The 11,432-nt window shown below is 36.3% G+C and overlaps 1 protein-coding gene across 1 annotated transcript; it reads left to right on the plus strand.

Annotated features, from left to right (window-relative positions):
• Positions 1-429: 429 nt before the first annotated feature.
• On the plus strand, positions 430-7,170 carry LOC129729499 (17-beta-hydroxysteroid dehydrogenase 13-like). Its single transcript, XM_055688108.1, has 5 exons — positions 430-727; positions 792-1,121; positions 1,890-2,146; positions 6,769-6,882; positions 6,945-7,170. Exons 1-5 carry the CDS (start codon positions 536-538, stop codon positions 7,021-7,023), a joined length of 972 nt encoding a protein of 323 aa, XP_055544083.1. The 5' UTR covers positions 430-535; the 3' UTR covers positions 7,024-7,170.
• Positions 7,171-11,432: the final 4,262 nt, after the last annotated feature.

The following is an 11,432-nucleotide window of genomic DNA, read 5'->3' on the forward strand; positions in this document are numbered from 1 at the left end:
ACTTATTTATATCGAACTTTTGAATAAACAAATGTAAAGAAAATATGTGTGCAACATTTTCAAACAAATGTGAATTTGAAATGAATAATCAATTTTTGTCTTCGAACTTCGTTACCATGTTCGAAAATTATAAAGCCAATGGCGTATACTATTGGGACACGTGTTCGACATCACAGTTAGTGGATTGATAAACTTGTTTATTTGCGACTGATTTTTACAAAAAGCCTCTGCTCGAAAATTTAGCCTCACCCAAAACCACTGACAATGAAACCGTCTTATACTGGATGTAAAAATGTGGTCGTTGAATTATACGGCATGCTTAGCAGGAAACTAACCCGGCAATGCGTTGGTCAGCCCCATTCATCAGCTTTTCAACCGTGGTAAATCAACAGCACAGGGTCGCTGTTGGATTAAAACCAACAGCAAACGTTTGCGTAAGCTACCAGTGACCGTCTTCAGCGCGCATCTATCGACTATTTGTGTAGTCACGAAAAGGAGTTCGAACAAACTAGAGCGGCGGGGCTTCTGCTTAAAAATGGCAGACGATAAAGTGGAACCATCCGCTGGCTTACCGCGAAACAAAATTGGACCAAAGATCGCTGAGTTCTTTCTCGTTCTGATGGATATTATAAAAGTAGTTCTGCTTGGTGGACCAGTAATGTTTCGTACAGTGTTGAATATCTTGAGACCGAGGAAATTGAAAAATGTTTCCGGACAGCTTGCTTTGGTAGGTTTGAAAGTTGGTGCGTCCTATCGAGCGTCAAGTGATTTGGAGGTTATTTTTATCACAGATTACGGGCGGAGCAAATGGGTTAGGTCGAGAAATGGCTTTACTACTAGCGGATCACGGTTGTAACATTGTTATCGTGGATATTGATCTGAAGTCCGCGGAAAAAACTTGTGACGATCTGCGAAAAAAACGCGTAAGCGCTCATGCCTATCAAGTGGATGTGTCTTCCTTCAAAGATGTAGAAACGTTAGCAGCAAAAATCAACGGTGATATTGGACCAGTCGATATCCTCATAAATAATGCAGGCCTTATTCATTTTACCTTTCTACAGAATAGTAGTGTGGACGAAGTGAATAAGTTGATTGATGTTAACGTTAAATCGTATATTTGGGTGAGTAACCAAGAATATGAAAAATTTGCTTTTTTGGGAACATTTGTATATTATGTAACGCGCTCAGTAGGTGGAAGGTTTTCAGCGAAGTTTCACACTGCGCGAGGTCACCATGCAAACTTGCCATACACTGGGATGGGGTAGTGTTGAAAATTGTCAAATTCCGCTTTACGTATTATATGAATGTTCCTGAGCTTGCTCAAGCGTACTGAATGTTGATAGCTGAATATGAAACGCACCTGTCTCGTTGTTTTAATCTTTAGCCTTATTTATTCTTTTTACACTACACCCAAGAATCGCTTCATTGATTATTCTGAAACTTAAAAGTTTTTCGTGACCAAATAAGTTAAAAATAAAAAGATATCTATAATTGATATTTGACTAGAATGAAATTTAATTTTCGGATTTTGGGTTTGCAGTCTCATTGAATAGTCTTAACGGTGTTTTAGCTGAGGTCAATGTTTCAATCGTTACCTGTGGCCTTTATTGAAGTTCGATTATTTATTGTGAGAGCTATTCCGAGAAACCAGCTTTATAAATAGATAATAAAGTCTGAACCAGAATCCCAATGACCACATGGCTAATGTAGGAAAGAACACCACCTCAAAATTTTATGATAACTAAAATAATCTCCACTTTTTTACTCTCAAACTATTCAAAAATCCTCAAGACCTAAAAATATAATTTGAAAATCTGGACTTTGACATTTGGGAAAATAATTATTACACAAATAAGTTAATCCATAAAAACTCCCCGTTTTATTTTCAGGTAACGAAAATATTCTTAAGTGAAATGATGGAACGAAAGCAGGGTCATATCGTAGCGATTTCCTCAATATGTGGTATTTATCCACATCCCTGGGCGGTGATGTATACTACAACGAAGCATGCCGTGAACGGATTTATGGGAGCGCTACGTGAGCAGCTGCGTCTGCAAGGCTATGGGCGCCAAATCAGGACCACTTGTGTCTCTCCGTACTACATCTCTACGCGCAAGGATGTTACGGACTTTTTGCAGGAACCCCGGTAATTACATTTTTTTATCCAGAATTTTAAAGAACTGCCGGGCTTGTTACATAATTATCCATCAAACTTAGTTTTGGTCTTGTCAACAAGGTCCCGCCTTACCGGATGCGACGATAAACATTTCCAAATAAAATGATTGGTTTTATTTGCCATTATCTTTTTTGCTAAAACTGTCATATAGAATGTCAAAAATGAACGTTTATAAAGCTAAAAAAAAGAGAACCGAATAAATAAGTTTTCCAAATGTATTTTTGGTTGCTTGAATTTAAAATCAAGTGAAAATACAAACAATTCAAATGCATCGCTGCTGTTTACGGCGCTAAAGTTTGGCACCAATATTTTTCATATTGTTATTATATATTTTGATGTTTTCCATTGGTTTATCCACCAAAATAGCGCTTTTTCGCAACTGGCAACTTCTGTGATAGTCTGAAAGTTTCATTAAACTCTTTGTGTATAATACTTTGATAAAAAAGTTTTTAAAAATGATCCAATTTCGAGCACAATTCGCTCTAACGATTGATGTAATGCTTTGTTCTCAAGCAGCGACAAATATTTGAATCAAATATTTTAAACTACAAAAGTTTTTTGATAAAATGCACATATAATATTTACATTTCATATAGAAACACTTTTGTGCAAAATATTTACTTTAAAGTTGGAATTATTGGTACAATGCGAACTTCTGTTTTGTATCACAATTAGACAAGCATTGAAGCATTGAGTTCACTTCTGAGACTTCACCACTTCCGTTTGCCTGTACTCAGGTTTCGTTTTGCTCATTTTGATCTTGAAGAGAAAACAATTGTCTCCCATCTCAACAACTGTAAGTTTACATTCAATGTGCATCATACCATCTGCTATTGAGAGAGCGAAGAGTATTTGTTTCTCTGGCGAATAAACGCTCTTAATTTGACAGAGCCAGTGGGCAGTGAAACTTTTGTAAATAGCTCATCCGCACACGCAAGATAAGTGAAATAAATTGCTCAGCGAACATCTGAAAATTCACTGTTCACATCGCCCTGAGGTGCGACAAAAACAGTATAAAATCGAAAGTTCTGCAGAACACGCCAGTTCTAAATGCCAACTTCTTACTTAGTATCTGAGAAGCTAATAGAGACTTAAACTTAACTAACTTAAACTAAGAAAGGAAACAATTCTCGACTACTTTGTGATAAGGTCGTATGTCTGAACGTCAACAAAACGAGTGAGAGTAACACAAATCATCTCTCACTTGTGTTGTTTACGTTTAGACATACGACCTTATCACAAAGTAGTCGAGAATTGTTTACTCCTGCACGCGATGATTGTGAGTGAAGTGTCCATTTTGCAAAGTTTATAAAAGTTTTAGGCAACTATGTTGTCTATCTGAATAGTGGGAGGGTAGTATCCAAGACACAACAGATTAATATAGTTTTATCACTATCAGCTACGTTTTGGTTAATGTGATAAAGATATCAGCTACTTCAATTGGGTTGTTTAGCTATTCACGGATTTCTGTTTTTTATATATCAGGTAAAATAGTGTGATTTTCTAAGCAAAACGTGATTTTTTAAATTTCATATCATTGTCTTTCGAGTTTTAATTGAAAAATAAAAATCGCTTCAAATCGCTACAATGACAGTTGGCATATTGGCGAACTGTCATTGTAGCGATTTCGTGATTTAAAAATTGAATGACAACGATAGAAAATTTCTGAAAATCACGTTTTGCTTAGAAAATGCAGCTCTTTCAGATGACATAAAAAACTAATATAGTTAAACAACCCAAATACATAATTTTGAGGTCGCTAAAAAGTGCCATTGGTGTTTTGCAATAGCGACTCCGGCAAGTTTGTTTCATTTATCGTCCTTTTAGGTTGATACGGGATGATTCTAGTTTTTTTGTTATTTATTTACACACACACACACACACACACACACACACAACACACACAACACACACACACACACAAACTGCAAGCATGCAAACAACGTATGTTACAAGCAGGGATTCCAAATGTGCAGATTTGTTTGCAAAACGCAGATTTTTAGAGTCCGTGTACAGATTTTTATTGATTTGCAGATATTTGTAGTTTATCCACAGTTTCTGCAGATTTTTGTCACAGTCTCCTTATATTAGCGCAGATTTTCTCAAAATGTGTGCAGATTTTTACAAGAGTTTGTCTACGCGAGGGAAATTTTTTCGAATCACGGATAAGGTTTTTTTTAGATTTCGAGCACATTTTCCGGTTTTTCGAGCAAAACGAAGCAGTGGCCAAACGGCTGAAAGAGAACGCACTAGATCCGGGCAGAATCTCTAACATGTCCTCATACGTTCAGCATTGGTTTCGTCTCCGCTTTGCGCATTGCATTTCAAATTTGTTTGAAGATTTGTATGGGAAACCGACTTTTTGCATTTTTTTTATTCTAGAGAGCTTGGTTTTTTGGTGCTCAACAACTTCGTTTAAGTCACTAACTAACTAGGATGTTCCTAAAAATTGCCATAGCTGTTCAAAGTTGAGTTTGTCGAATTAAATGCTGAAAATCAGGCATCAGACAGATCTCCATCAGAAGCAACCTCTGCAACAAATTGTAGATCTCATATAGGTCTAGAAAATGGATTTACATTTGCTTGTTTCATCCAGATGATTGGATTAACTCAAAACAACAGGCTAATTTTGATGGTAATCCTACTGATGTCGGTATACTGGTAGTGTTGGCAGAAAAAAATATTTTTAGCATTCAATTTGACAGGTACTCAACTTTAAACAGCCATAGCTTTTTTAGGGACATCCTAGCTCTTCAGTGTCTTTGTCAAAGTTGTTAAGAATCTGCAATACTTTAGTTCAACGTAATGTAGTGCATAATTAAAGCATTATTGAGCTCTCTAGAAAAAACAAATACAAGAAAGCATTTTTTCCAATACAAATTTTCATACAAAACTTAAACGCATTGCAACCTCCTAACTGGTCTTGAGGTACGATGCTGGCCTAACAAGCCAGTCGTCGTATGTTTGAATCCCGGCTCGGGAGAGACTGTTAGTGTCAGACAAAATCCATCATCATCAGTGAACATAATAACTTTATGTACCCAATAAATTGAAAAAAAAATACATAAATTGTACAATCTTCGTCACTAATTTACAAAAAAAATTCTACATAATTTGTCCACAAAACAGACTTTATGTGTGAAATACAAAGCCTTTTAAACTCTGCCATTGTTGCTGCACGTTTTACTTGTTTTGGTATCGAATTGAAAAAGTTTATTCCTTTGTACAACAGAGAGTTTTGTGATCTTCCAAAAAGAAAATTTGGTGTTCTAGCATCATCCGCGTGTTGTGCCTGTGAAAATCACTTCCCCTCTCAATTCGATTACACAAATATCGAGGCAGCATATTATTAAATTTTTTTATAGAAACACCATTGTAAAAAAAATATACTCTTTGCTTCACAGAAAACCATTGCAGTGCGTCCAGCATAAAACTCGAGGAATTGTATCTATTACATCTTTATATTATTCGCATTACTCTATTTTGTAAGCGCTGCAGTCTCAATATTTGTGTATTGTTTGCAAGAAATAATATGGATAACCAAAAATCTATATGTGGTGGAATGATTGACTTATAAAAACGTATTTTACTACTAACAGTCAATTCATTTTTTAAACGGCACAAAATATCGTTTTTTCGCCATTTTCTTGATGACATAGTCAATGCGAGACTTAAAATATAATTTGTCATCAATAATCACCCCAAGATACACTAAGGTCGCTTTTTACGCGGATTCCGGAATTCACACGGTTCTTTTTACGCGGATTCCGGAATTCACGCGGTTTTTTTTTTCTTACGAGGATTCCAGAATTTACGCGGTTTTTTACGCGGAATCTGGAATTTACGCGGTTTTTCTCACGCGCTTTCTTTTTACGCGGTCCGTATCCCCCGCGTAAAAAAACGACTTTAGTGCCCTTTAATTCATTTACGCTTAAGCTGTTTAAATTTTAACCAGTTCGCCAAATAATATAAATCTTGATTCAAAAGTGCCACAACGTCATTAGAATTCTCAGCCACAATGAACAAAACAGTGTCATCAGCAAATAAATTGATATTGCAAACTCGCTTCATGTCATTAATATAAATAATAAACAAAATGGGCCCTAAAACACTTCTCTGCGGTACACCAAATGTATTAGCAATAGAATCCGATTCAGAATCTTTAAAACGAGTCTTCTGAGTTCTAGCACACAAATAGCTTTCAAACCATTTGTATGCTATCCCAACGCTTCAATGTTTGTAACAATAAGGGCCTAGAAATTGTTTCAAAAGCGCGTTTTAGATCCAAAAACACCGCAAAAACAGTTATCGAGTCTAAAGAAGAGAAAGTCTTTCCATTTTGCTAAAACCAGATTGAAAGCAAACTCACAAGAGTGACCCTCTCGACAACCTGATTGTTCTGGGATTAGCAAGTTCTAAGATTTTCTCTAATGTGTGCAACGTGTTAATGGGACGGAGCTCTTCGGCTTTTTCCGTCCCAGTAATGTTAAGGAGTCTTAATCCTAAATGATTTTTGTTTTCCTCAGAAATCAAAAATTTATCAACGACAAAAAATAAATTTACTAATCTTAAATGATATTTGTTTTCCTCAGATTTGAACTACTAACAACTGAGTATTCAGCACGTGTCATCGTGGACGGTATTCTACGTAATGAGCCCACCGTTGCAGTTCCACCATTTCTCGATCTGGGGATCAGGCTAATGCAGTACGTGAAACCTGTGGACAATATTCGTAAAAATCTTATTAATTTTTTTCTCTTTCATTTAGAATATTCCCGGTAAAGATACAACAACTGGTGCGTGATATTGTTGTCAAGGAGCACGATCTGCACTCAGTAAAGGCATGATTCGGTTAAGAATCTGAGAAGTGAAATTCTCAAAATTTCAGTGGCAAAATTGAACGAATGCTCAACTTTGTGGTTAAGTTGCAACCATAAGACTAAACGAGAGGAAACTAACGCGAATCCGTTAAGTAAAAAAAAAAACTAAATATATTTGAGATTATTTATGAAAATCTTATAAATTTATTTTGTTTTGTGAACCCTCGATGCCTTCCGGACTTCAAAAGTGCGAAAGCATTCCAAGCATTAGTTCATTCGTCGGTTTATTCATTCTTGAGATTTTTAACACTGTTAAAATGATTCACATCAAACAATATGTGGAAATAAATGTAACTTATTCATTAAAACATGCCATTTTGATAATTTAGGAAATACAACTAAACTGGTAAGCTGATAAACATTCATTTATTAGACGAAATGATGATTAAAATATAGAGAATTAAAGATTGAAGATCCGCAGATGCAAAGTGCATAAGACATTTATTATTACTGAATTATGGATTAGTATGTATCACTTTCAACCTCTAGAAGAGCAACATGTATTCAAATAGGCTTCACTCAATTCAAGTGTTATACCTTACGTAAAAATTTGTGCGCAATAAAACGCTAAAGAACCGCAAATCAACAGATAAAATCTTGTCGCTCCAACATCAAACAATAATTGACTAATGTCAGTTGTAAGTACCTACTCGCTAGTCACAAAGCAAATAAAAGGGAAGTCAGATACACCGCTGTACCGGAAGCAGTCAACCGTACAGGTTGACACAGAAACGTCGCATCAGCACTGTTTAACTTTAAAGGTTGGGGTTAGTGTGACTCGTATGACCTGTTTACATTTTTGTTTATTTCTCGGCATGGTACTTGTTATTGCAAAGAATCGGAACGAAGTGAAAATATGGTTACGTTCGCTGGGTGTACAGTACAGTGTTCTCAATTTTTTACCCAGCTTAATATTTTTACACCATAATGATTATGGTCGCGTCACACGAGACGAAAATATTGTGGAAAATTGACGACCAGAATAAGCGACCAAGAAAATTAGCGTTCTACTGTAAAAAACATATTTGGAGGTCTTATTTGTAGAAGAAAAACCTTGCCAAATTGATTGCTTAAACATGGTTGAAATCATTATACCCCCATAATAGCTCATCGATGTTAACCCAGTTTTTCTACTCCCATACGTGTATAATTTATTAATATGCAGCCTATGGCAGGTAATACCACAGAAGATTTCCTCTCATTCAAAAGCAAACAATTTCCCAACTCTATAAAATCTTTTCTCATACAAAATTGGGAATACAAAGAGTGACAAAAGACTTAAGCCTGTATTACACTCTTAGACCAAAGGTCAAATATTTGACCTTTTGACATAATGGTCAAATTTATTTACACATTATGATTGCTGTTTGCCCCATGTAAAAATTGGAAAATGACAAACAATTATCTTTGACTAAATTTTGATCTGTCAAAAAGTGACAAATATTTGACGCTTGGTCAAAGAGTGTATTAAGGCTGGATTACACTCTTTATCATTATTATTATTATTATTATTATTTGTCTTTATTCCATCCGACATATAGTCTCAATGAATATATATATAATTGTAAAAACAGTTATCTAAACATGAATTGCGATATTCTAGTTGAAAACTCGTTAAAAGTCAGATTAAAATCATAAAATTGAGACACATCGTTGAAAACGTCCATCATCGATCGAATCGGTTCGTGTAGGGTGTAGTCTTGTCGACTTAATGGCAATCGTAGAAATACAGCTCTGCGGAGGGAGTATCCTGGAATGTTAAGGCATATTTGTCTGAGAAGATTTGGCGTATCAGTGTCTCCGATTGAAAGCTCAGCAATGAACAACGCCTTGGCACGTTTTCTTCTTTGCTGCAGAGTTTCTAAGCCAATCAGCTTACAACGGTTCTCGTATGGTGGCAGGTTTTGCGGATCGTAGCGCGTAGAGCATATCTTATAAACCTTTTTTGAACAGATGCAATCCGAGCTTCAGAAGAATTGTGATAAGGGTCCCAAATTACCGAAGCAGTTTCTAGTATAGGCCGCACGAGGCTGACGTATAAGGATTTCTGTGTGTGCGAAACTTTACTTACGAAGCCAAGTAGACGGCGGGCTTTGTCGATGATGTCCTCATGGTGATTCTTAAACGTAAGGGCAGTGTCTAAAGTAACGCCAAGGCCCCGAACTTTTTGCATCCTGTTCAACCGTTCTCCGTTGATGTCGTAATTAAATAACACATTTTTTTTCTTGCGATGAAAACCAAGAATGGAAAAAATTGTGTCGCATAACAATCATTCGGGTATCATTTCAGAACTTGCTACAAAGCTACACATTCTCACGCATGCAAGAGACAACTCTACAAAGAAATATGTGGTAGCTTTCTTTGATGATTTTGTTTCAGTATTACCTGCTTTAGGTGGAGTGAGCAACATATAGCGAGTGTTTCATGAAAGAATCGTAAACGATTGCACTCAAGCGATCGCAACGATCCTTTCGAATGTTGGTTGCTTGCAGGCGTAATTCGGCTACTCCACGTCGTGCTTTCACCGTGATATACCGCAATGTTCTTAGTGATGTCAAATATCACATGCTAATGCACCATGCTATCATTTCCGTAAGCATTGAGGATACCTACTTGCTTCGGTAAGCAAACAGTTGAACGCAATCTAACGTTCATTTGGATTCATAATTTTGTATCACTGGCGATAATATCTCAAAGTTTCTCGCGATACCGTTGAATGCAAGTGAACTTAGATACAATAACTATTATCGTGTTTGAATCATTCAGTCTTCTCCTATGGTATTCGGGACTCTTAGAAGCGAATAACAATCAGCAGCGTTTCTATGGAAAACTTGTATGCGAGTGGAAATAGTTGAACGATACCTGATGAATCAAAGAACACATTTGCATGAAATATTGCTAGTGAGTGAAAATTTCCATGCTTGAATTGAAAACTAATAACACAACACTTGGATATACTAATTTTCAACCCGTTGGCTGTGCACCATTTTGAAAATTTATCGAGCAAAGCTTGAAGCCTGTGGCAATCTTCAATGCTGTCGACAGTGATGTACAGCTTTAAATCGTCGGCCACAACCATCGACAAGGCCACAACCATCTCCAAGATATGCAATTGCGTCGTTTATGAATAGCGAAAACAGAAGAGGACCCAAGTTACTACCTTGGGGCACACCCGAACTATTAGTGAACCAGCGTAAAGACGATCCATATATTTTTACAGCTAACTTTCTCTCACATAGATACGACCGGAGCCATTCAACGAAGTCAGAATAACATCCGATTTTGCTCAGTTTAGCTAGCAATATAGATTGGTCCACCTTGTCAAACGCCGCCTTAGGATCAGTATGAACGGCATCCACTTGTTGTCCCTTTCCTATCTGACGAATACAGTAGGATGTAAATTCACACAGATTCGTTGTGACGCTTCGTCCAGAAAAAAAACGGTTTGTGAATGAGTTACTGAATCAAGCTATGAAAGCCAGATTCAGATTTTCTTCTTTTTCTTTGAAATATTGAGATTTTCCTGTGTGACCGGACTTTTTTGTCACCCTACACATTGGAATCTTACTAACCACATCATACAAATGTCTACCACGTCTAATGTATGAAGATCACCGATATTTGCATACTCGCTTGTTTTTACACATTTTATCAGTTTCCAAATGAACTCGAGTTGCTTAATTTATTTCCGAAAAATCATTCTACCAACCAATTAGTATAATAAGTATGACATTTCTTTTATGTGAACATACTCTAGCAGAGCAAACGCGCAAAAACTGGTTTGCAAAGTTTGAAAAAAGAATGAACAGCTGATCCAACGGTAATTGAGGATGTGTTTTTTGTATCGAATAGTAACTAATGACGTCCGCAATTTCAGGATCTACAAGACATTGTGTAGATGCTCCACGTACTCCAGTGATTTTGCTCCACGACAATGCTAGGTGTCAAATTGCAAAAAAAATGAAAAGTTCGGCTTCATCTGGTTTACATTTTTTCTGGTCCATAAAGCATGGCCTGTCAAAGCAACACTTCGAAAACTTCGAAATATCTAAAAATTTAGTTGATTAATTCATATTATCCAAATATGAATATCCATTCTTTTTCAGAAAGATGGCTGAAGGTAATAGAAAACGATAGATAGTTTTTTTTTTGAATTTAAGTAAATTTCCGTTGGAATGAAGAAGATCTTTACATGTTATTTGAAAATTACCGATCCATAAATCTGATAAAAAAAACGCTATCCAAAAATATCGTCAAATTGGTATAGCATTTTAACGGATTCTAGGATATCCGCAGTTTTGTACGCAAATTTTGGGAACAGTAGCGCCATTTGCAATCAACTTAATTTCGAGCTGGCAACCCATCTAATTTTATAA

This window comes from Wyeomyia smithii, chromosome 3, assembly GCF_029784165.1.
Source record: "Wyeomyia smithii strain HCP4-BCI-WySm-NY-G18 chromosome 3, ASM2978416v1, whole genome shotgun sequence".
Lineage (NCBI taxonomy): Eukaryota > Metazoa > Arthropoda > Insecta > Diptera > Culicidae > Wyeomyia > Wyeomyia smithii.